General features: G+C 41.9%; 1 protein-coding gene across 1 annotated transcript in view; it reads right to left on the reverse strand.

Annotated features, from left to right (window-relative positions):
• Window positions 1–24,437, reverse strand: part of SLC28A3 (solute carrier family 28 member 3) — a 53,593-nt gene that overhangs the window by 26,935 nt on the left and 2,221 nt on the right. The window contains exons 2-4 of the mRNA XM_063080399.1: window positions 8,792–8,828; window positions 3,183–3,280; window positions 208–290 (exon numbers count right to left, since the gene is read on the reverse strand). Of these exons, the coding sequence (XP_062936469.1) occupies window positions 208–290; window positions 3,183–3,280; window positions 8,792–8,828 (218 nt within the window). The remainder of the gene's footprint in view (window positions 1–207; window positions 291–3,182; window positions 3,281–8,791; window positions 8,829–24,437) is intronic.

Consider the following 24,437-nt stretch of genomic DNA (forward strand, 5'->3'; position numbering starts at 1 on the left):
AATTTTTCTGAAAAAGATGTTGGGGATAGGTGGATGGGTGGTGGTCATGATGTCCAATAAATCATAATAAATGTTGAAAATTAGGTGGGGATAAAACAAAGTGGTAAAACCAAATAAGAGGTGTGTGTGCAAATATGTACAAGTAAATGTTAATACAATAATAAAAAAGAGGTGGGTGTGGTTATTCCTCTGGTTTAAAACCTATACCCTTTTTGATGCATCTCTTGGTCATCTTCCATGTCTTCTTTGTTTCTTGGAGAATCCTGCTCTATAGTGACCTGTTCTTCGTCCTGGAAATCAAACATTGGAGCAGAGACGGAATAATGAGAATCTTGGGCAAAGTGGATCCTGGTCTCCTTTGCTTAGAATTCTGGCAAAGAACTTTCAATAGGTCCTTTTAAATTATTATGCAAGAAGATGGCTCCTATTATCTACTGCACAGACATTTTTTCCTCAGGATCACTTATCTCTCCCCTTTCCTTGCAAAGGGGTGGTTGGTGTTTCCTCTTTTTCTTAATGGAACAGGCTCATATTTCTGCTCCTGTCTGCCTTGTAATCATTCAACCCCAGCTCTGTTTTCAGTGTTGAATGAAGTTAAAACCAGAGGCTGCACAAATCTCCCTTTGTATTCTGCCAGCCCCAGTTTCCAAGGGACTGAGACCAAAGCTGGTTGTATTTTCCGGGCAGCCTGCAGCTTGGTCTGCAGATACGAACACTGGCTTGGCACCTCCAGAGCTGATGAACTAGGATGCCGTTGGGTGGGCTAATGGGGACTATTTCCCTTACTCAGCTAGCCCTTCTCTAAGGAAAGACCTGGGCCATCTGTCACGGACAGTCTTTCCAGGTACAGTTTGAGCTCCCAAATGTCCATGAGCCATCCTGTTCTCAGGATGGCAGAGAATTTCCTGCCTCTCTCCACTCTGCAAACGCCTAACTAAGAGGGCTGGGGAGGGGGCGCATAGGTGTGGAGCAGTTCTGAACTGTTCTAAGAGGTGCCAAGTCCCAGCTTTCGTTTTCTGTCATATCCCACGTGGCCTTTGATTCTCTTTAACAAAAATCATAGACATAAATCATTAGCATATTTCTGAGCTGAAAGGATCCTCAAATATCACACAGTCCTTTGGTGCCAAGCTCCGTTATACTTCTGACTCAGATTACCTTTGTTTTCTGGGCTGGACCCCGGGAACTAGGAAGGAGGTAGGATAATGGGCAGAGAGACCAGCTGAGTCCCAGCTGCAGTGCTGAGGACAGGGGCACAGATGACTCTTATTCTTTCCCTTTAACACTCAGCTCGGCCAGCAGTCAATGTAAATATTTGATGTAAATGATCACAATGATTACTTTCTCACACTGAAAGTGCCCCAGGCTACCTACTGTCGGTAAAATATCTAGCATTACTATTGCTTTCTTTTCTTTTTTCAGTCCTTTCTCATCTTTTAACCACAAAAACAACAAAAGCCCCTCGACCACACAATCACGGGACACCTGCCCCTGGTCCTTCGTCTCACAGCCAGACCACTGGGAAGAGGTGCCCTGACTTTCCTGTGCCCACCCCCACACCTGCTCACTTCTCAGCCCACTGCAATGCGGCTTCTACTGCTGGCTTCTGCCAAGGGCGCCCAAGGCCCACTGTTGCCAAATCCAGCAGTCTTCACGTTCCTGTGCACAGTTGTAAAATATCTAAAATTTTTTTGTTTTGTTTTTTGTGAGACAATTTTTTAAGAAATATACTTTTTTTAGAGAGTAGTTTTAGGTTCACAGCAAAATTGAGCTGAAAGTACGGAGAGTTTGTCCCTTACATCACACGTGCACAGCCCCCCCACTGTCTGCACCCCCACCAGAGTGGTACATTCGTTACAAGGATGAACCTTCAGTGACACACCATTATCACCCAAAGTCCACAGTTTACATTAGGTTCACTCTTGGTATTGTACATTCTAGAGGCTTGGACAAGTGTATAATGACATGTATCTACCCCTGTAGTATCATAGTTTCACTGCCCTAAAAATCCTCCTGTTGGTGCCTTCCTCTCCCCTGACCCCGGGAAACCACTGATCTTTTTCCTGTCTCTATAGTTTTGCCTTTTCCAGAATGTCCTATAGCTGGAATCATACCGTATGTGGCCTTTTTGGATTGGCTTATTCCACTCAGTAATATGCACTTAAGGTCTCTCCATGTCTTTCCATGGCTTCTTAGTTCATTTTGTTTTAGTGCTGAAGACACTGCATCGTGTGGACGGACCACAGCTTGTCTGTCCGTTCACCTACTGAAGGACTTCAATTATGAATAAAACTTCTATCAACATCTGTGTACAAGTTTTTACGTGGACATAAGTATTGTTTTCTTTTTTGTTTGTTGAATAATATTTAGTAACATCAACACTTTTTGCAACATATCATGTGAAATAGACAGTTATCAAGTAATGTGGATAGCTCAATCCCAACATAGACGGCACAGGCATGTGGGCATGTGTTTGCAATAAAAAAGGCTGAGTTCCAAGATTTTAGGCACCAGTTTTTTCCTTGAATTACAGGTCTTTTCTTTTTTGTCTTCCAAATGTTGCTGCAATAATTTTCCAAATTTTCTACTTTAAAAAGGTTATTCTTTTATCATGAGAAAACTCTTCGCAAATGGCACAATAGTATGCTTAGAATCACTTTTTAAAAGATGATCTACATGGGTAATTTGCTCACTTTTTTATCAGCAGAAGGCTTTCTTTAAATGAAATCCTACCCAGAATTCGATATGTAAATGAAATAAAACAGAGCTCCTCAGACTGGTGTTAAACTTAGGTGTCATTAAGGAACCCTGAGGCTTGATGGACAGTTTTAGAACCATATTAGAGCCTTCCTCGTGTCTGCCTCATTTACCTTAAAGTCCATATGCTTCTGTTTAAGCCAGTGCTTTTGCCTTGGGATGTAGCTTGGAATCCATAGTAGAAAGCCTGAGTACTCTTCCCATCAGGGAGACTTGAGGACAGGTGTACAAAAACAAAATCTCTGTTTGGGCATGTGTGTTTTCATCAGCACTCGGCCTTATGCACTCTAATTACCATTTAATTCATTCCACCGAGCGCCTGCTGACTGCCACTCTTTCTGTCCCCAGCTGTCAGGTGCCTGGTATGCAGCGGTCACCATGGTTGCCCCAGTTGCACTAGTTGCCCCACCACTGTCCAGCCATACCTGCTCGGTGTTTACGTGCTCCCTGCTTTGCACGCCTCTACTCCTTGTCGAGTTGTTTCCTGATGTGTTCTGGTTTTCAAGAAAGGTGTCTTCATTCTAAGAAAAAAGTACAGATTGCAAAACTAAAATGTCAGAGCCAAAAAATGAACATTCTCCAATGAATGATAACTGGAAGAATTTTGAAGGATGAGCCAGGCAAAGATTCGGTGTTAAGACAAGGCATCTGATTCAGGAAACAGCCAATGAATCTTGAGCTCATACAGAAACACAGATAATTTTTGCTTTGTTTTGTTCTGATAGAAAAGATTGGTGTTGTTCAATTAAGGGAGACAGGAAGGAAGGCAGTTGCCAGGTAATTGTCTAACAAGCAGAGCCGCCACGAGGGGCAGGTTTCCACTCCTTTCTATCCCGTCACACAGGTTTTCAACTTCAAAAATGAAATGAAATGTAGTAAATCATAGGCTGGATAATTTTCATCTTATATGTTGGATTTAAGAGATGTTGAAATGTGTTTTGTTTGGTTTAAAGCAATCTCTAGTAGTAATGAACATAAGAAAAATGCCTTCTTTTGTGAGGCTGTCTTGATTTTACTTTAAAGAACAGAGTAAGGTTTGCTCTTGGCGAATTATTCTGACCCTTCAGCGGCTGTTTCCAGATGTGACAAACACCTGGCTTGTTTCTCTTTCATCTTTTTTGAGGTGACTAATCTTCCCCCATCTCATTCCAGCTTGACTTTTTCTAGACCAAGTCAGGAAATGTCCCTGCTACCCCATAGCTTTGACCTTGTCTTTGAAAAAAGACCAAGTGGATGACTGGAGATCTCTGGCTGGCCCTAGGAATATAGAATACATGGCAATTCCAAGTTGTGTCATATTTTCCAATTACTGAAACACGAGAGCCTTACGGCACACACGTGACTGATGCACACAGGCACTGTCACCATCCTTTCTTTTCGTGTTACGGTTGTTTATATCTTCCTTTAGCACAGTTCCCTGCGCATAGCAGACACTGACAATTATTGTTGAATTAATGAACTTGGTGATTTTTTTTTTTTCTTTTTAAAAGATGACGGGTAAGGGGATCTTAACCCTTGACTTGGTGTTGTCAGCACCACACTCAGCCAGTGAGCAAACCGGCCATCCGTATATGGGATCTGAACCCGGGGCCTTGGTGTAATCAGCACCACACTCTCCCGAGTGAGCCACGGGCCGGCCCGAACTTGGTGATTTTAAGGTTGCACGACGACAGCAATGTAGTGCTCTGGTACTTGGTGTAAAAATGCAGTATGAAAGGAGAATATAGATCGTATGGGAGATGGCCAAATGTTGCTAATGGCTGAAGGTGGCCGATGGGTGCGTAGGGACTCATTCTACTATCCTCTTACTTTGATGGATGCTGAAATTTTCCTCAATATTAAGTTAAAAAAAAAAAAACCAAGCACGAGTTGGTGGAATAACAGGATGCAGGTCACTGAGGGCTAGTCCTCAGGGTCCCTAATGACATGTGTGACACTGAGCAGGTCACATGTTTGGAAGCCTCAGCACCCCTGTCCATACAGCACAGTTCTGATTTGGTGTTCCTGTGGGCCTTTCCAGAACCCCGACATTTTCTGGTTCCATGAGGAGCTTCAGCTTCTTGATGCTGATTATTCCTGCCACCCGGCGGCAGGATTGGAAACGTACTCGTGGAGCACAAGGACGGATCCTGCCTTTTAAAGCTAACAAGGGCTGGCTGGTTAGCTGGGTGGGTTAGAGTGTGGTGCTGATAACTCCAAGGCCCAGGGGTGCATCCCTATACTAGCCAGCCATCCCCCCGCACCCCGAAAAAAAAAGAAGATAGTGGAGGGTGTGTGTGTGTTTTGGGGGGTAGAGTTGGCACTCCTTTAAATGGCAACAGGAGCACCTCTGAATATATTTTTTGCTGTGTAATGGGATTGTTTTGCCCGCAGCAGAGTACACACCTTGGTTTCTTCACATTTTCAGGAAGAACAATACCTCCCACTTGAGAATTTCTGACGGAAATACTGGGGTTATTGTGGGTGTTGATTGGTGCCTGGCAAATGACCCGACACCTGTTTTCCTGCCTCTTTTCAAATCGAAGTCACAGGGCTGTAATAGGCGGCCCATAATTACTTCTTAGCACATTGTTTCTTTCCATCTATTTAGCAATTCAGGTTACTAGATACCTTTGTATACCTAAAACCTACAACCACAATAGGGCAAGACCTATCACTGCACCGAATGGGTAAGAAAGTCATGGGAGTTGTGCACGAGATTTCCAGGCAGTGTGCAGCATGTTCTAATTGACCTCTCTAGTTAGCTTTAGTTAAGTGTGTTAAGGGGAGATGGCTCTGACTTGAGCCCCCTTTGAAGGGCAGATCCTTGCAGCCAGGAGTACACTTTGCCTGGGGTTTGCTTCTTCTTTGTTTCTTTGACCTTATTCTTTCTTTGCTTCTTGAGTGACTACAGATTCGCAGTGGCTGTTGCAGGGAGGTACAGATGGACAGATGGACAGAGGTCTTTCTGTTAAGTTCTTCCTCTCATTCAGTTTCTAAACCATATTATAACTTCTTGAACACTAGAAATTATTAAAATTACTCCCTTGCCCCCTTCTTTGTGGTATCCCTTTTCAAAAACTTCTACTGACACGTGACCACCTAGAAAAAAGGCCCCATCTCTGAGCTGCTCTTCTCCTCTACCTTGCTGTCTGGCATGTGGAAGGTTCCATCTGGGCGTGAACACAAGGGCCGCCTCCAGTCATGGCAGAGCGTGAGCTGGGAGAAGCTTGGCGCTTGGAAACCTTGAGCAGCATACTCACACCGACTCCACGCCAACCCCGCCCTACCCACCTTCCCACTTTTACCTGGAGGAAACCAACTTCTCCCTTATGATTTTTGCTTTTATTTTGCATGGAATGATACAGTCTTTAGTAGGTAGAAGACACTGCATTAAACCCTTTACAAAGTTTTGTATTTGATCCTCAGAGGCATGAGGCGGGAACTGTGATCCTCATTTTTACAAATGAGGAAACAGGCAAAGATAAATAAATCACTTGATAAGCATTGCACAGGCTGAGGTGGGATTTGGACTCAGACTGTCCATCCCCAGACAATATTGTGCCTGTAGAGTTGGACCCTTTGGGACTTGCGAATATCAAAACACATAGTAATATGTCTACAGATTAAATTCCAATTTAGAAAAACTGATCTGAACTCTAGATATTAAAAGACAAGAGTGCAGATGGAGAGAACAAATCCATGGTTATTAGAGGGGAGCGGGAGGGGAAGAAGGGAGGGAGAGGGGGATTGGATAAAGGAAGGGCACACGGAATAAGTATTGTAGGGACCCAAATGCCCCAAGGGATCACACCCCGATCACATAAGTCCTTCTCGGCCACACCCCATCATGGCGCTGGTTGCCCTTCTCTTCCGTATTCTCCTTCCCGCCGGCGCGAATTACACACCACTCAGCTCCCTGGCAAACCCCATGTGGTATGCTAAGTAGGGATTGTATTTTAAGCCAATCAGCTTTCCTCTTAAAGCCCTATATATGTGTGTGTGTGCTGCATAATAAACGGGCTCTCTCTGGTGGATCGTCAACTGGTGTCGACTCGTCTTTTCAAGTATGATTTGTAACAATGAATATGCTAATAGAAAACAAGTTTTAAAAAAGAAAGACAAGAGCGGAAGTAATGGACGTATTGAAAGTTCTAGAAATGCTGCAGCCGCTTTTAAACTGCAATGGGTGGTTGTTTCTCCAGCTGGAATAGTGGTCCTCCCCACTGTGTACACTGGTTTTGTGTTAAGTGGACTCTGTCTTTATATAACACGAGTGGACACTGCTTCACTTGGGGACATGCCTTGTCTTCGTGGTCTCTTTCTCCCACCACGCTCTGACCGCACAACACGGCTCCCGTCTGTCAGCTCTTGTGGCTGCGGTTTCTCTGCTGCAGGTCACTCCGTGACCTGAGAAGACCCTCTTCTTTATAGAGCCCGCTTTGCCCTGTCTGTCTGAGTGGCCTTGCTGAGGGGCACAGCCTGGCTTTGAGGCCTGAGGCAAGAATGGAAACCTTGACCACCCAGGAGACCTTTCTCCTGACGTTTGGTGGGACATCGATCATGTAGGTTTATGAAAGATGGGATTGCCCAGCAGTCAAATGTGATGTTGACAAGGACCCTGAGGAGTCTCCATGGAGATCTTTAAATGACTCTGGAGCCTGACACATTATAGTGAGCTCTGTGAAGTGTCTGAAAATATGACTTGACTGGAAGGTTTTACACTATCAGCTCAGATTTAGATTGGTGACCAAAGTTGCTTATTTTGTTTTCTATCTCACTATCTGTCTATCTGTCTATCATCCGATTTCCACATCTCTGCACACCTTTAAAGCAATTCTCCCAGGAGCAGTCAATGTGGTGCTTCCTGAGAAGCAGGGGTGCCTTAAATGCTGTCATGGATCCCCATGCCTGGGACAAAAATGAGACTGTGTCAACTGAACTTGGGACTGTGCAAATCTGTAAATCTGTATTTTAGCCACTGGACTCTAGGCTGAGAAGGAGGATACTCTGTCCCCATTCTCTGCTGAATACTATATGCACAGCTCAGTGCCAGACATAGAGGTGCCCAATAACTGAATAAGTGGAAAAGATGTTTCTAGAGGTTGTTGAGCTTTATAGTAGCACCTGAAATGGTATCTGTAGAACCGAGTAGAAACCAAATGGTATGAAACTGCTTTCTCTACTTCTCTAAGAAGGTTCCCTTATATTCTAGTGTTCTAATCCTTACAGGCCCAAATGAAGGTGTCGTAAGTATATCTCCAATTTCTGTTGTTTTTCTGAGTTTCTTCAAGTGATGTAACCTTTCTGGATCCATTTTTCTGAATGTGGAATGAATAGGCTAAAACAAATGCCTCAAATGGTAACTTAAAATTCCAAAATGCAATATAAATAGGTCACAGGAAGTGGAATTAAATAAACCTTAGGACCATTGTTTTTTTGAAAAATCGATAAATTATCTGTATTAATTGGAGTTGTGTTGTGATTAAAAGCTTGGCATCTGTGGTCATAGCTGGGTTCAAATTCAGGCTTAATTTCTTGAGGCCTCGTAACCCGTATATGGGAGTGGTAGCAGGACCTCCCTGGTGGGTTGTGTGGTGCGTCCAGTGCCACGCACGGTAAGTGCTCATTGGCTTTGATGTTAATTTTATAGTTTGCTTCTCACTTGCTTGCTCTGGATCATTTATAGACATGCCCTTTATTGTTGAAATCTGGCTTATAAAAGCCAACATCCGTTTAGTGAATCTGATCTTTCTGAATTGTTTGAGATCAATCCCCCCTTTATTTTTTTTACTTTTACAATCTACAGATATCAATATGGATTGAATTGTGTCCCCCAAGTTTTATGTATTAGAAACTTAGACCCCACTGTGACTGTTAAGAGGATGGGAAATTCTATTATGGTAATTGAAAGGTGGGGCCTTGGAGAGGTGATTAGATTCTGAGGACCATGCTTTAATGAATGGATTAATAATGGTGGCCATGGGCATGGTTCTGAGGGCTGTAAAAGGAGAGAACGTGAGAGTCTCTCTCTGCTTCTGCCATCTTGCAGTGTGATACCCTGTATTGCTGAAGCCATCACTAAGGAAGGCCTACACCAGATGTGTGCCCTGGACTTTGGACTTCCCAGCCTCCAAAACTGTAAGCAATAAATTTTGTTTTCTTATAAATTACCTAGTTCTGGGTATTTTGTTATAAGCAACAGAAATGGACTAATACAGATGTCAAGTGTTTTAAGGCCATTTCTTTATATTGTCTTCTGATTGCATGGGCATTGCCTAGAAATGATTGCATTTTCAAAGACAATACTCTGGAAGCCTTTGATCTTTACCTACTCTTCTTGACCCTCTTGGCTCATGTAACCTTCTGGCTCAAGTCTTGTGTTTGTGTAATCCTTAAGGTGAGTTAATGGGCACTAACTAGCCTGTTCCTCTGGAGATGTTCCTGGCTTTCTTGCCTGCTTGTGTGAGTTCACAGGCTGGGTCAGGAACAGCAGCACTTGAGGAAGGACCCACATGACCAGCCTGGGGCTTGCTGCCACATGTCCCTGGCACCATTCTCTGCCACCTCTGAATGCCGAGGGAGGTCTGAACTCGGGGCCAGGAGTCAGGCTTCTGTGCACTGCTGCAAGTGGCGATAGCACTGGAAGTGCCTGTGGCTTCAGAACACTGGCAACATTCTCCCTGGGGACCTTTGCAAGCCGGGGTGGAAGAAACCCCATACGAATAGAAGTATCACAAATAGGGGAAAGAGGTGTCATTCTGTGCCCAAAGGATAAAAATTAAAGGGAGGTTTGTAGTCATCAGATTAAAAACATGTTGAAACATGCAAGTACTAACAGAATATGGTTTCCACGAGCTTTTGAGTCTTAAATGTACTTAATAAACGTTTGAAACAACTCCAGGGATTATGATTCCAGAACAGATTATAAACATGTAACCCCTGACAGCGTAGGAAAGGTCATGAGAACACTACGTGAATGGGAAGGGAATGCAAGCGTAGAAGGTGGGGAAGTTGACCAATTTCCTCATCTTCTAGCTTCTGAGCACCACGAGAGATCGTCAGTAGCAGCATAAGATTGAAGGTAAACATTAAAGTGAAGTGGTCGAGAAGGAAAGAAAACAACAGGCGGTGGAAAAGATAATTTCATGATTACTTATAGTCTTAAGCTAGTTAGAAAAGGAATCATTAAAACAAAACAAAAAAGTCTTCAGAAGAAACCAAGCAAAAATAAAAAACATGAAAACCATACAGTAAAAGGATTTTTTTGAAAGCACAACATAAAATATAATGACAGGAGCTAAGAACAGCCAAACATACTCAGCAAATCAATTAGTGGACTAGATTGAATCAAATGGAACAACCAACAAAACCCAACTATATACTGAAAATGACTCAGTGACTCATTAAGGTAAAAAAAAAAAATGCAGTGGGCATGATCCTAATAGACCATGGCTGAATTTAGGACGAAAAAAGGAATTAATGTATCCCAAGAAGCAATGGTCAGGGTTTAGTCTCACTCTCTGAGAAGCCTGATTATCTGTTTACAAATGGCACAGATGAGCAAAAGAAATATAGGCAGAAATATATGATGTTCTCTTATGCTTAATGTTTCAGCCTGGTTCTAATTTCCTGTTGTTGTTTCTTGCTATTGTTTCTTTTTCTGACTTAGGCTGATTTGTTTGAATAGAGGAAGACACTCCCATAACTTCTACCATACATTTAGGAAGGAGAAGACCAGAGAAGTCTGAGGTCACCCATGGAGAAACTGGTCCTGAGAGCAGTAATGTGACAACACCTGCCCTCGTCTCTCTGTGCCAGCCACACACGATGTTACTCAACATCTTCCTCCCTTGATTCCCTAATATTTGCATCGTTAGCAATTGTTTTTTGCCCTGAAGCCAAGAATTCATAGACCAACATCCTTTCCCCTCCCATTAAAATCCCATCTTCTGTTTGCACTGACTGCTTCCATTTTCTTGCCTTATACAGTATTTACTCATCAGCTCATTCCAGTCCCAGTTTAGCTTCTACTCCTACTGCTCCACGAAAATCATGCCTGCAAAAGTCAATGGTTCCCGTGCCCTGAAACCCAGTTTTCATTATGCACACTGGACCACTTCCTGTTTAAAATACTGTGACACCCCGCTGCTGTGACACCCCGCTGCTGTGACAACCCGCTGCTGCGACACCCTGCTGCTGCCATACCCCGCTGCTGCCACACCCCGCTGCTGTGATACCACACTTGGCTGGTTTCCTCCTAGCACCTGGACTGCTCTTCTCCCTTCCCTGTGCCATATCAGCCTTCTCTGCTCTCCAGTTCCCTGGGGCCTGTCCTGGGCATTCTTATTCATGCCTCCCGCAAATATTTATCGTGTACCTACTATGGGATAGATGCTATGCTGGGTGCCGTGGATTGCACATATGGTTTCTGTACTCAGGAAGTTTAGAAGAAAAGCTGTCAACCATAGATTATACAACTGATTAATTATAGTTGTGATAAGGAGTACTAAAAGTTCAAGATGCTGCTTCTACAGGTTAATTGGAATGAACTTGACTGTGTCCAAAATTCTGAAGATGCAACCTGTTTAGTCACAGGGAACTGGAAATGCTCTCACCAGCAAACTCTCTTCCTATAGGTGAGAAAAAAAGTAAACAGGTGTGTACTGCCTTTGAATCTATCAGTTGAAACTGAGATTCTCCCTACTCTCAGTTCCTTCTCTGGTTTGTTTTTAATAGGCAAATCCCCAGTCTGTCTGAAGGGATCAAAAATCAGCCTACAAGGTGATTAAGATTGTTTTGCTTATGGAAATGCTTTCACCATGGGCACACCAGGCCAACGGCGGGAAGCCCTTCTCTGTTAGAGCTCCTGATCCTCAAAGTTTGAGAGATTAAGAAACGTTATATTCTGTATATTGTTTACGGCGCACAAAAACATATGAAGAACGTCACAACACCTGTCTATGAAGCAATCTGGTCAGATAGGTCACGAAATGACCTATTTCTAAAATTAAGAACAGGAAACATGGCTTCAGTTCCTTATTAAAGTCTGTTATAGGAATAAGACAGAATAAGAAGGAGGAGGAAGAAAGAAGAGATAAGGTAGAGTAATGGGACATGGACGTCGTTGTCATCTTGTAACTTCATCTTGGAATGTCTTCAGTAGTCATGTTTTGCTTACGCAGTCATTGGCTTAGCAGCAGATATCACAATTTGGGATCTTCCTACCAGTCCAGCGAAATTGACCTCAATTGTACATTTGGGAAAAAGTTGCTTTTTGGTGGTTTCTAAAATTACCTTAGTCAGTAAGCTCTTTTGTCCAAAGATTATGTAAATGTCAATTAATTAGAAACACATGGAATGCAGTATATAAAACGTTTCTTAAGAAATGCAGTTGTCTAAATAGGAAAAAGATCAGAATGACGCCAAATATTTGAAAAATAACATTAGAAAGTCTTTTGATGAGACACAGATGTTAAGAGCCAAGCTCTCCTGGGCTGGCAGGGACCTGAGGGACTTGAGATTTTACGTGTTGCTGACATGATGACAATTCAAACTGCACATTGGCAACTTCCATAGTTTTCATCAATGGGTTCTAGTTCTAATATTTGCTATAAGAACAGGCAGATTTCACACCTGGATTTCAAGATTTGGTTTGGTGTACCAGAACAGCAACCCAACTAAATGGTTTGATTAATAGCTGCAGACATTTGAGCATTTGCTAGGCACCAGTGCTTTGCATTAATTCCCCAATAGTCCTCTGATGCGATGTACTAGTGTACCTGTTTTGGATGAAGAAACAGGTACAGAGAAGTTAGGTAACTTGCCTAAATGGTGGGCCTGGTCGATCCAGCCGTCTGACTCTGAAGCTTCAACTCTTCTCCTTCCTATAAAGATTCAGTATGTAGTTTTCAGGCCCCGGCCTGCGACCGCCCCGACCCCTCTGCATCTCGTCTGGCCTTTTCAGGAGCTCATCACTTTCCTCCCTCTCCCGCTTCCTCCTTAGCAGAGGCCCCTTGTTATTTCAGCCAAAGTCTAGGCCACTCACAACACACTCAGTACTTGCAGCCTTACAGGCACCTCCTACCCCCACCTGAGCTTTCTAAATTCTTCCTCCCCCACGTCTTTCTTCCTCTTCTCTGACCTAAAGACGTCATGCTTTGCAGGGGAACAAGGATGTGGTGATACGGGCCAGTAGGAAGCCTAACATTTGCTGGTTCCTGGAAATGTCTTTGGGGCCACCTTTGTCCCTCTAGCCCATCCTTGCTGTATCCAACACACTGACCTTTGCTCCCCACTTGCTTTATCTGTATGGGTCTGGCCCTCAATTATGCAATTTTGCTTTCAGACCTCCCTGGCTGCACAAATTAGACCTGTGCTCCCTAACCAACTTCCTTCTTGCACATGTTCTTGAGCCAATGGAGTCTGGTGAATGAGAAACTCAGGGCTCAGTAACTTGAATTAGAAAAATAAAAATTCTTTAAAAGCTAGTGAAGCTGTAAAATGGTACGGTTGAAAGGGAGGGACACTGACAGGGAGGTAAGGCCTATCAGTGAACAACTGCACAACTTCCTAGATTGTGCTGTTTGGGACTTTGGTATTCTCCCAAATTTGAGCAGGTCCAGAGAGTGAGGCAAGTGGATTGTCTGCAAGGAGAGCAGGTTTGCTTGTTTTGGCCCCTTTGGGGCTGAGGCTGACACTTCTTCATGGTGTAAAGGGCCTTGCTTTACATTAACAGGTTGCTTTCTGACCATGTTTCATGGAGGAATTTTTGCCATTACTTTAGTCACAACCACATATAATCTGACTGGCTAGTTTATTCTAGAATGCTCCTGAGTTCACAGAAGTTTAGAAATTTAGTTTTAACCTAACTTATCATTGGTTTTGGATTCTTGGAACTACAATTTTGCACTCAGCAAAGAGCCTGGAGGTAAATCAGAACTGGCCCTGGCTCCGGGCTGCGTCTCTTCAGCAGCCTGTCTGTCTCCTGCTCCTGCCTCTTGCGCCTTCCCAATCAGGGTCTTAATTACTCTGCATAATGTAATATGGGAAAAAATATTTTTTGACATGGTAGCTTGGGGAATTATATCCTTTGTGTCCTACTGAGTATTTTCCTTACACCTAGGAAAGAGCAGTTGCTCAATATAATTTGTTGAATGAATGAGTGAAAGAGTGAAAGCCTGTAAGTGTTCCTTCAAAGCATTCGGGAAATATTCCCTGACCCCCACAAACTAAGTCACCTTCTTATGAAGTCAGTTGCTTATGCCATGAATAGCACTTTTCACAAACGGTTGTGCTAGTTTGTCATGTTTGATATTAGCCAAACAGTAGCTTTCTGTTTACAGCTCCTAAGCATAATGCCTGGCACAGAGTCAGAGCTCAGTAAATTTTTGTTGAATCAATAAATATGCTTTATATCAAAATCTTGGCTCTCAGAGGAAACAAAGCGAAAACAACAAAGGCTTCAATTTACAGAACCAGGAGACTAGAAGAAGACTGAGGAGGCTTCAGGTACATGTCCCTGCTTTCTGACTCAGCCATTGCTGGCAATCATCTGCTTTGTTCCTGAACAGCCACAGGAGGCTCCTTAACCATGTGATTCATGGGATTTTTCTATAAAATCTCTATATTTCCAAAGAACACAAGACATGCATCCCATCCTTTTCTTTCTTTCTTTTTTAAAAATGTCCTTTCAAAGGATAAAGAAAAGAGAATTAGTCATGCCAAGGCCATAAGTGGATTCTGGATCAAACACCTAGCCCTCATGTGGAGTTGAATTAGTTGCTACCACGGATCCAGAATCCTGGCTTTGAGTGAAAATCATGTTGCACCGTGTCTGCCTGTGTCTGTAATCTGAAGACAGTGTTCCACACCTGTGGGATGATGGACACTTGAGATTCGTGCTCACAGCAACTCTTCCTGTATAAAATCTCAGGCACTCTTACCTTTGATTGTTTCTTTTTCTTTTTTCTTTTTTTGGCAGCTGGCCAGTTCAAGGATCTGAACCTCGGTGTTATCAACACCATACTCTAACCTAGCTAGCTGGGCAGCCCTATTCCCCACCCACCCCACCCCCCAATTTGGCAAATAACAGTTCAGCTAGCATTCAGGGTGCAGCTTCTCCATTCAACATCAGCAGTGTCTGAATGAGATGGACAACAGGTACCACAACCCTCATTTTAAATTAAGGGACTATGGAGTGCAGGTTTTATCATCCATAGGAAAAATAAAACTAGAGCCTGGAAACCAATCTTGTTTCTTTCCTGAGATTAGACCATTTTTTTCTGAAAACCTCAGCAGCCTACCCTTTGAAGGTTGGAGATGTGTGTGCAGGACACATTGCCTTGTGAGCCAATTAAAGCTGGTGGCCCATGGCTGGTCAGGGGATTTGAATCATTACTGACATGATATCTGCATATGGCAATCCATCTAGGCCCAGGATGGATAGCAAACCAGGGCTTACTACATGTAATCAATATGTAGAGCCTCAAAAGAAGCCTCTTGGGGTCAGAAGAACATCTCTCTTGGGACATTCATGGTAGAAAAATAGCATTTGATCTCCTTTTTCTCCTTTTTTTTGGGCTGGCTGGTATGGGGATCCAAACCCATGACCCTGTGGCTATAAGGCTGCCCTCTAACCAAGTGGCTAGCCCTAGATGCCTAAATTCTTTCCCTAGTTTACGGCAATGGCTGGGAGCCTCAGAACCTCAGCCGTCACTCTGCTCCTGACTCATCATCCAGTGCATTCCAGCCTAGAAGTGTGGACAGTACCATTCACCACACTGGCAGACGGCCAAAATTACTTCTTCAGACCTTGGTAAAAACCAAAGGCAGCAATCCACAGAGTGTTTTTCAAGTAAAATGACTGAATATCAGAACCACAAGTTTTGTAGTGTCTTAAATTGTCCCAGTTCTATTCCACTCTCCCCAGACTCATCATAGCCTTGAAAAAAATAACCACCCTAAAATCACAGTAAAAACTAGCAGACTAGCAGTCTATGGAGTGGGAAAAATGGGGTTGGACCTCCCCCAATCTTTAATTCCCAGATAAGTGCCATTATTTGACTTGTCTTGCAGATCCTTAGAAAATCCCTCTTACAAGGCTTGTTTTTATTTGATCTGATTTAGAGCTCACCCAGTACTATTTTTCTGAGGGCAATTGTTTAACATACGCAGCTGCCCGAGATGTTAATAACAGTTGGAGAAAATTACAAGCTAAGCAAAAACTAAAAGGAAAATCTGGGGAATGAGATGTCCACAAGGGGTTTTGAAAAGCTGTGACATTCTTAGGGATCTAAGAGCCCAGGCACGTACCCAGGATTGTGCTCATGCCTGGAAAAGACCTGAGAAAGATCATCTTGAGACTGAACAGAAGGAAGACAAGGTGAGCACAGAATTACTTGTAAACTACCTGCCCGAGCGCCGAAAGCAGCTTCAGCATGCATACAGAGCCCTCAGCAAAGACTGAGATTTATTAGTTCCAGGAATTAAAAAACTTAATTTCTATTGCTTGATTTCCTTCTTATGAAAAAAATTAAAAAATTATGCCCAACCATTAGCTAACCACTAAGCACCGAGCAGACACACTTTGGTGGCCACGTATAACAAATAATTTAGAATACATAAAATTAGTTCAGTCAAATTCCTAAACAGACAGTGACAACAACAACAGTAGCAACAAATGACAGAAACAATAAACCCTAGGGAAGGGGGTGAAATCTGTTTTCTAGAGTTGCCATGTTACATTTAAAATGCTCAGTTTTCAACCAAAAATCATGAGACATGAACAGAAATGAGAGCAATGGCCCATACAAAGGAAAAAGCGGTCAAAAGAAACTGTCCATGAGGAAGCTAGATGTTGGACTTACTAAAGATTTTAAGTCAACTAAATGAAAGTACAAGAACAATGTCCTGAATGGGATTATCAGTAAGAAGATTTAGAGCCTCAGACACCTGTGGGACACCGTCAAACATACCAACATATGCATAGTGGCAGCCCCAGATGGAGAGAAGAGAGAGAAAGGCGCAAAAGAATAGTTGAAGAAATAGTTGAAAACTTCCCAAATTTGATGAAAAACATTAAACAGCAACAGAGGAAGTGACTCATCACATGCAAGGTATCCTCAATAAGATTAATGACTTATTTCTCATCAGAAAACATGAATGCCAGAAGAGAGTGAGATGACATATTCAAAATGCTGTAGGAAAAAGACTGCCAGTCAAGAATTCTATATTTAGCAAAACAATTCTTCAAAAATTAGAAGAACACATTACCAAATAAACAGAAATAGGGAATTCACTGGTAGCAGACCTTTCCTACAAGAAATACTAAATGAATCCTTCAGGCTGAGATGAAAGAACACTGTACAGTAACTCAATCCACATAAGAAATAAAGAACAATGGTGAAGATAACTGCACAGGTAAATAGAATGGATTTGTGTTTGTCACTCATTTATTTTCCTATATGATTTAAAATAAAATTTCATAAAGCAGTAATTATAAGGTGTCGTGCTGGTAACACCAAGGTCAAGGGTTCAGATCCCCTTACTGGCCAGCTGCCAAAAAAAAAGATGACAGGCCTAAAATGTATTAGGATGTAATTTGCATGACAATAATACTATAAGAGAGGGGAAAGGAATTGACCTATACTAAGTTTTTGTATGCTACTGAAATTAAGTTGGTATTAGTCTTAACTAAAGATACTTGATAACTTGAGGGGCTGGCTGATTAGCTCAGTTGGTTAAAGCACAGTGTTGTAACACCAAGGTCAAGGGTTCAGATCCCAGCACCAACCAGTTGACTAAAAATAAAAATAAATAAATAAATAAAACTGTCCCGACTGTGACAATCCATCCAGCCCATCTGCACATGCAACATTACATTCTTTATTTAAAAAAAAAAAAGAAAAGAAAATAACTTGAAAAAGTATCCTAAAAAAGTGACAAAGGTCTTTGCAGCAATATAAATGAGCTTGAAGGACATTATGTTAAGTGAAAGAAGCCAGAAACAGAAAGAGAAATACTGCATGTTCTCACTCATACGTGGAAGCTGAGAAAGTTGATCACACAGAAGAAAGTAGAATGGTGGTTACCAGAGGCTGGAATGGGTCAGGGGGAGGGGGAGAGACTGAGATGTTGGTTAGTAGATACAAAGCACAGCTAGATAGGAGGAATAATATCTAGTGTTCTGTAGCACTGTAGGGAGATTATAATTAACAAAAGTTTATTGTATAGTTTTTTGTTTGTCTGTTTTGTCAGCGAGCCATAAGAGGTATTATATAGTTTTAATTAGCTAGAAGAGAGGATTTTGAATGTTCTCAATGCAAAGAAATGATAAATATTTGAGGTAATGGGGAAAAAAAGAAATCAGTGACTTCCAGAGTCTCAGGGCAGAAGGGAGGGAGGGACGAATAGGTAGAGCACAAAGTATTTTTAGGGCACTGAGACTATTCTGTATGATACTGTAATGGTGAATACATGACATTATGCATTTGGCAAAACCCATAGTACTGTACAACATGAAGAGGGAGACTGACACGGTTTAGATATGTTTGTTCCCCCAAAGCTCAAATTGAATTCTGGTCCCCAATGTGGTAGCACTGGGAGATGTTTGGGCCATGGGGTGGATCCCTCATGAGTAGATTAATGCCCTCCCTGGGGTAGAGGGTAGTGAGTGAGTTCTCACTCCATTAGTTCCTGCAAGAGCTAGTTGTTGAAGGAGCCTGGCACCTCCCCTGACTGCACCCACTGACTGCCTGCCATAAGTAGAAGCAGCCAGAGCCCTGTGCCAGATGCAGCTGTTCCAGAATCATGAGCCAAAAAACCTCTTTCATATTATCTTTTAATTGTATTTTTCACCAATTTTTTCTGATGTACCCTTGTGAAGAATCTTCTCCAACCACAATAAAATCAAATTAGAAATAAATAACAGAAGGAAATATGGAGAAATTTGCAAACTATGTGGAAATTAAACACTTCTAAATGACCATTGGATTATAGAATAAATCATATGAGATATTAGAAAATAATTTGATAAAAGTGAAAATGAAGTCCAGCTGCTTGGCTCGCTTGGTAGAATGTGGTGCTGATAACACCAAAGTCAAGAGTTTGGATCCCTATTCTGGCCAGCTGCCAAAAAAAAAAAAAAAAAAGTGCAAATAAAAACATAACATACTGAAGTGTATGGGATGCAGCTAAAGCAGTGCTTAGAGGGAAAGTTATAGCTGTATTTCTGTAGGTTAACAAAGAAGAAAGATCTCAAATCAACAACCTGACCTTCCACTGTAAGAAACTAGAAAAAGATCAGCAAACTTAACCTAAAGAAGAAAATAATAAAGATTAGAGATAAATGAAATAGAGACTAGAAAAGTGAGAGAATCAATAAAACCAAAAGTTGGTTCTTTGAAAAGAACAATATTGACAAATCTTTAGCTATATTGACAAAGAAAAAAAGATACAAATAACTAAAACCCAGAAATGTAAGAGGCCATTATTACCAATCTTATAAAAATAAAAAGGACATTAAGAGAATACTATAAATCATTGTACTCCAAAAATTAGATAACCTAGGGAAAACGGACAGATTCCTAAAAATACATAAATTACCTAAGCTGACTCGAGAAATAGAAAATCTTAACAGATCTATAACAAGTAAGGAGATTGAATCAGTAAACACAAAACTTCCAACAAAGTTGAGAAAAAAAAAGGGACCAAGGAGGAAAAAAAAAAAAAAAAAAGTGAAAGAGGGAATATTACTACTGGTCTTACAGAAATATATCTAAGGTTGTTACTTCACTTTTAATTTTGTGACATAAACTTAGTAGTCAGGTTCTTTTTAAAAGGCAGGGATAGTCAGATATTTTGTTTGTTTGGTAAACTCCAAAACCAAAACATGTGTACCTATTGGAACCATCCAATACACCAGCCACAAGTACTTGAAATATGACTGAGTACTTGAAATATGACTGGTGTAACTGAGGACCTGAATTTAATTTTAACAGTTTGGTTACAAATCTACCGTTTTCAACTATAAGTTTTATAAGATCTAAAAGAGTAAGTATTTCTGATAAATATTTAGCATTAGAGTTGACATAAACTATAAATGTAAAATAAACCCTGGATTTCAAAGATTTTGTAACAAAGAATGTAAAATTGATTTCATATTGATTTCAAACAAAGAATGTAAAATATTTCAAAGAATGTAAAATATTCTAGTATATTAGGTTAAAATATAGTGAAAATTAGTTACACTTGTTTCATTTTACATTTTTAATAGGCTTTTAGAAAAATTTTAAATTACATACGTGCCTGTGCTACATATTTATTAGACCGTTCTGCCTTAGTCCTCAGCAAAAACGTATCTTCATCTATCCACATTATTAATGATTTCCTGTTTACTTTCCAATGCCTCAACCACTAAGGAGTAGGTAGCTCCTCGTTTTTAACAGGAACCATTTCAGGAATGTTTGAATGAGGAAAAAACTAAATCCCTAAATCCTTTCCTTCTGAAATGTCAAAGAAGTCACTTGGGCTATAGTCAGCTCCGCTGTTTTCCACTAGAAATAAGTCTAGGTACAAGCATGCAAATTTGAGGAAAGAGAGCTGAATGGTTAGCTCACATGCTTAGAGCTCAGCCATACAGTACCAAGGTCATGGGTTTAGATCCCTGAACCACCCAAAAAACAAACAAGAAAAGTTCAAATTTGAGGAAAGGGTAGGGAGTTTTGTTCAATTGCTTCACAAAAGCAAGGTATTGTCATGTGTTTTCTGTGTTCAGTCCTGGGGGAGAAACTCAGCATGTAGGAGCCAAGCTTGTCCTGGGTTACGTGAAAGACTACTCAATAACTTGAGTGTGGTTCATGTTGACCTCCCACACTGGGCGTTAAGGAGAAACAATACTCTTCCTCTTTACTTTGCATAATTACTTCCAACCTCAGAACATTTGTATTCAAAGTATCTGGCAGAGAAGGCTGTGCCAGTGTTCCAGCAGGTTGTGATCCCTACTGGGATTTACACCTCTCTTACCTCCCAAATTTTGACCTCCATTTAATGAACTCTCCAAACCTGCCTGGCTGGTTCACCAAGGCAATTCCTCCGTGATTGTGCAGAGTGAAGGCCCATTTCCCCAGTCTAGTCCTGTCGCAAGTCTTTTGTAAGCAGGTCCCACCCAACTGACTTCTGAGCAAGCACAGACTCTGCCACTGGGGCCACCTGGGGCAACATCGCTGCTTTATTCACGGGGAGGAGGAAACGTGAGGTGGGGCACTCAGGGACACACTTTAATAAAAGTGTTCTTTCAAAACCCTGCCTGAGTGGAGGAAGTCTCTTTAAGAAAATAGTTTAAACAATTTGTTAAAATTTTCAGTCTTCATTTCCGTAACAGTTGATATTTGGCTGCCCCCTTTATAATGCAGAGTGAGAACTTTTGCTATCGTGTTTGATAAATGTTATCCAGATTCCACTGCCAAGAATGTGTTGTCTGAAATGCCTGTTTAGTTTTTGAGATGGAACTCCACCCTTGGCTTGGATTTAAGTACGTATGCACTGTTAGGATAGGACATAGTAGTAGTGGTCAGACATGCAGATGGTGGGGAGACAAAAATATACATGTGAAATAAACTCAGTATTTTAATAAAGAAAAAAAAAAAACAAAAAACAAAAAAAAAACCTGCCTGAGTGTTCACCTTTAGAAATCCTGAGCTTTCTGTGACTCTCCTGCTGTCAGCTTTGATCTCTTCTTCTTTTCTCCCTTCCCTACCTCCTTTCAGTTTGGAATAATCTTTCGGTTGCTCTGTTCCCAAAAGCCTTCCCCCGAATATGGACACTTGACAAATGTATTTGTTGAGTGGGAAAAAGACGGTCTTTTTAAAAAGGTGATGCTGAAATAATTGGATGTTCATGTGGAAAACCAAAAAACTTGACTCCCATCTTGCACTACACATTAAACTCAGTTTCAGGGTTACTAGAGACCCTCAGTGTGAAAGAACGAGCTTTTAGAAAATATGGGAGGGTGTCTTCATGATTTTGCAAGGTACGAAAAGTTTTCTAAAACAAGATAGGAAAGAGAAACAACTGGTAAATGGGACCACAATATGACTGGCTTGTTCATCAAAACGTACCCTTAAACAGTGAAAGACAGCTTGAGAGTGACAGGTGACATTTACAAATCATAACTAGCAAAGGGCTTGTAACCAGAACATTTAAAGAACTCTTTCAAATTAATAAAAGGCAAAATCCAATAGAGAAAATGGGCAAGAAGCTTGAACTGGTATTTCATAAAGTTGGCATGTAATGACCAATAACATAGGAAAATTTAAATTAAACCTCAATTATATACTGCTACTTAACAGGAATGGCTGAAATTAAAAAGCAGGTTGAGGGAGGCTGGCCAGTTAGCTCAGGTGGTCAGAGTGTGGTGCTGATAACATCACGGTCCAGGTTTTGATCCCTGTACCCACCAGCCGCGAAAACAAAAACCAAAACCAGTTGAACATTGGTGAAGATATGGAGGAGAGACACTCAGCTGGTGGGAGTGTAAGCTGGTGAAATTATTTAAGAAACCAGTTTGACAACTTTACTAGATTAGTAAAGTTGAAAATATATGTGTGTGTGTGTGTGTATGTATATACATGTCTATGTGTATGTGTATATATGTGTGTGTATATATGTGCGTGTATGTATGTCTGTGTATGTGTATATGTGTGTGTGTGTGCATGTATGTATATGTCTGTGTATGTGAATACATGTCTATGTGTATGGATATGCATGTCTATGTGTATGTGTATATACAAGTGTGTGTGTATATATGTGTGTGTATGTATATGTGTGTATATATGTGTGTGTGTATATACATGTCTATGTGTATATACATGTGTGTGTGTATGTACACATATATTGTGATGATCTAGCAATTCCATTCCTAAATACAATCCCAGAGTAAATTTGTTACGGATGCTCCAGGAGGCATGTTGCAAGAGCGTTCTTAGCTGCATTGTTTGTAGAAGCTCCCAAAACACCAAACTTTATACCCATGTCCACTAACAGTAAAATGTATCAATCGTGGAATGTGAGGGAACTTAGAAAAGTTCATGGAAAGGTGCACATTATCTTTCGATTCTGTTTTCCAGGAGCTTTCCGAAATGCACTCGTGTTCATGTGGTGATGCCCGTGCGAGGGGACAGACTGCAGTCACACGCAGTACTACATACGCCGAATCTTACAAATAGAAAGCCCAGCAGAAGAAGCCAGATACAAAAGAATTCATCCTGCTCAATTCCGCATAAAAGTTTTAAAATAAGCAAAGAATACGTTTTGTATGTCCCTATTTATATAAAGTTCAAAAGCAGGGGCTGGCCAGTCAGCTCAGCTGGTTAGGTGTTAATAACACCAAGGTCAAAGGCATCGGATCCAGCACTGGCCAGCTGCCAAAAAAAAAGAGGGGGGGTGGCAGACAAAAGTGCTGCTTGGGGATTCATATTTAGACGTTAAGGTATAAAGTAAGAAAAGCAAGGAAGCAATTACCATGCGGTTGGGACAGTGGTTACCCCTGGTTGGGGTTACCCTGGGGCAGGGGGGTGTACATGACAGATGTGTATGGCTGGGGCTTCTGCGGGACGGCAATGCTCTGTTTCTTGACCTGGGTGGCAGTTCACTTTACAATAAGTTCTATATTTGGTTTTATGTATTTTTCTGTATACTTCACAATAATTTATTTTTAAAAATAAAAAGCACCCCCCACCTCCCCTGAGCCTCTCTCCCTACCTGTCCTCAACCCCTGCCCCTGCCAGAAGGACATTCATCCTGCCTTCATTTCTCCTGGTCTAACTCCCACGCACAACTCAAACTCCCCTCCTCCCCTGACCCTGGCGTCACGAGCAACCTCCCAGCTGGCCAATCAGATGGGCCTGCGGGCTCGTTCCATGGCTCCTGTGTCCCACAGGAGTCCTTCCTGTTGACCTTGTAGTTCTCTTTTCTCTTGGATTCTCCAGGCCTTCCCTCCTGGCCCTGCTCCTTATCGCTCCCTGTGGCCGTTAAATACCAGCGTTTCCCAGGTTTCCCCCCAAGGCGGCCTTATCTATGCCCTCACTGGACTCTCTGCTAACAGCCCCCAAATGTGTGTCCTCCTCTAAGCCCCAGGTGAGTGTATCCTATGGGCTTCCTACTTCATCTCCACCTTCATCTTAATTTCAACCAGCAGAGTCAGATGCACCCCTTCTCTTCCTTGCTTCAGACTTACCCCTGGAGTTCCAGTTTTCATGTCCAGATTGACATCCAAGTCAGAAATGCTGAGTGTTCACTCTCCTTAACCTGCCGCTGCAGCAGAAGCTACTATTATGATGTTCACACTATGTGCCAGGCACTGCTTTTCTTAAGTATTTATGTATCTACGTTGCACACGTTTTTACATCTATGATCCGCTCACTTAATTCTCTCAACAGTCCCAGGATAGGTACCATGATTGTGCTGTCTTACAGAGGAGAAAACAAAGCTTCAGACCCAGAGCAGCTCTTACACCCTCGCCGGGACTCCCACATTTCCTCCGTGGAGGGGCCTCTCATCAGTCCTGGTGCCTCCACCCAGTGTCTGTGTCCTCTTGCTGGTACGCGTTACTGTCCCAACCTCCTGACTGTGTGCCACTTTCATCCATTGTCAATAGGGCACCAGAGTGATCTTAAGAAAAATTGGTCATGTCAATTTTGAGC

This window comes from Cynocephalus volans, chromosome 16 (genome assembly GCF_027409185.1).
Source record: "Cynocephalus volans isolate mCynVol1 chromosome 16, mCynVol1.pri, whole genome shotgun sequence".
Lineage (NCBI taxonomy): Eukaryota > Metazoa > Chordata > Mammalia > Dermoptera > Cynocephalidae > Cynocephalus > Cynocephalus volans.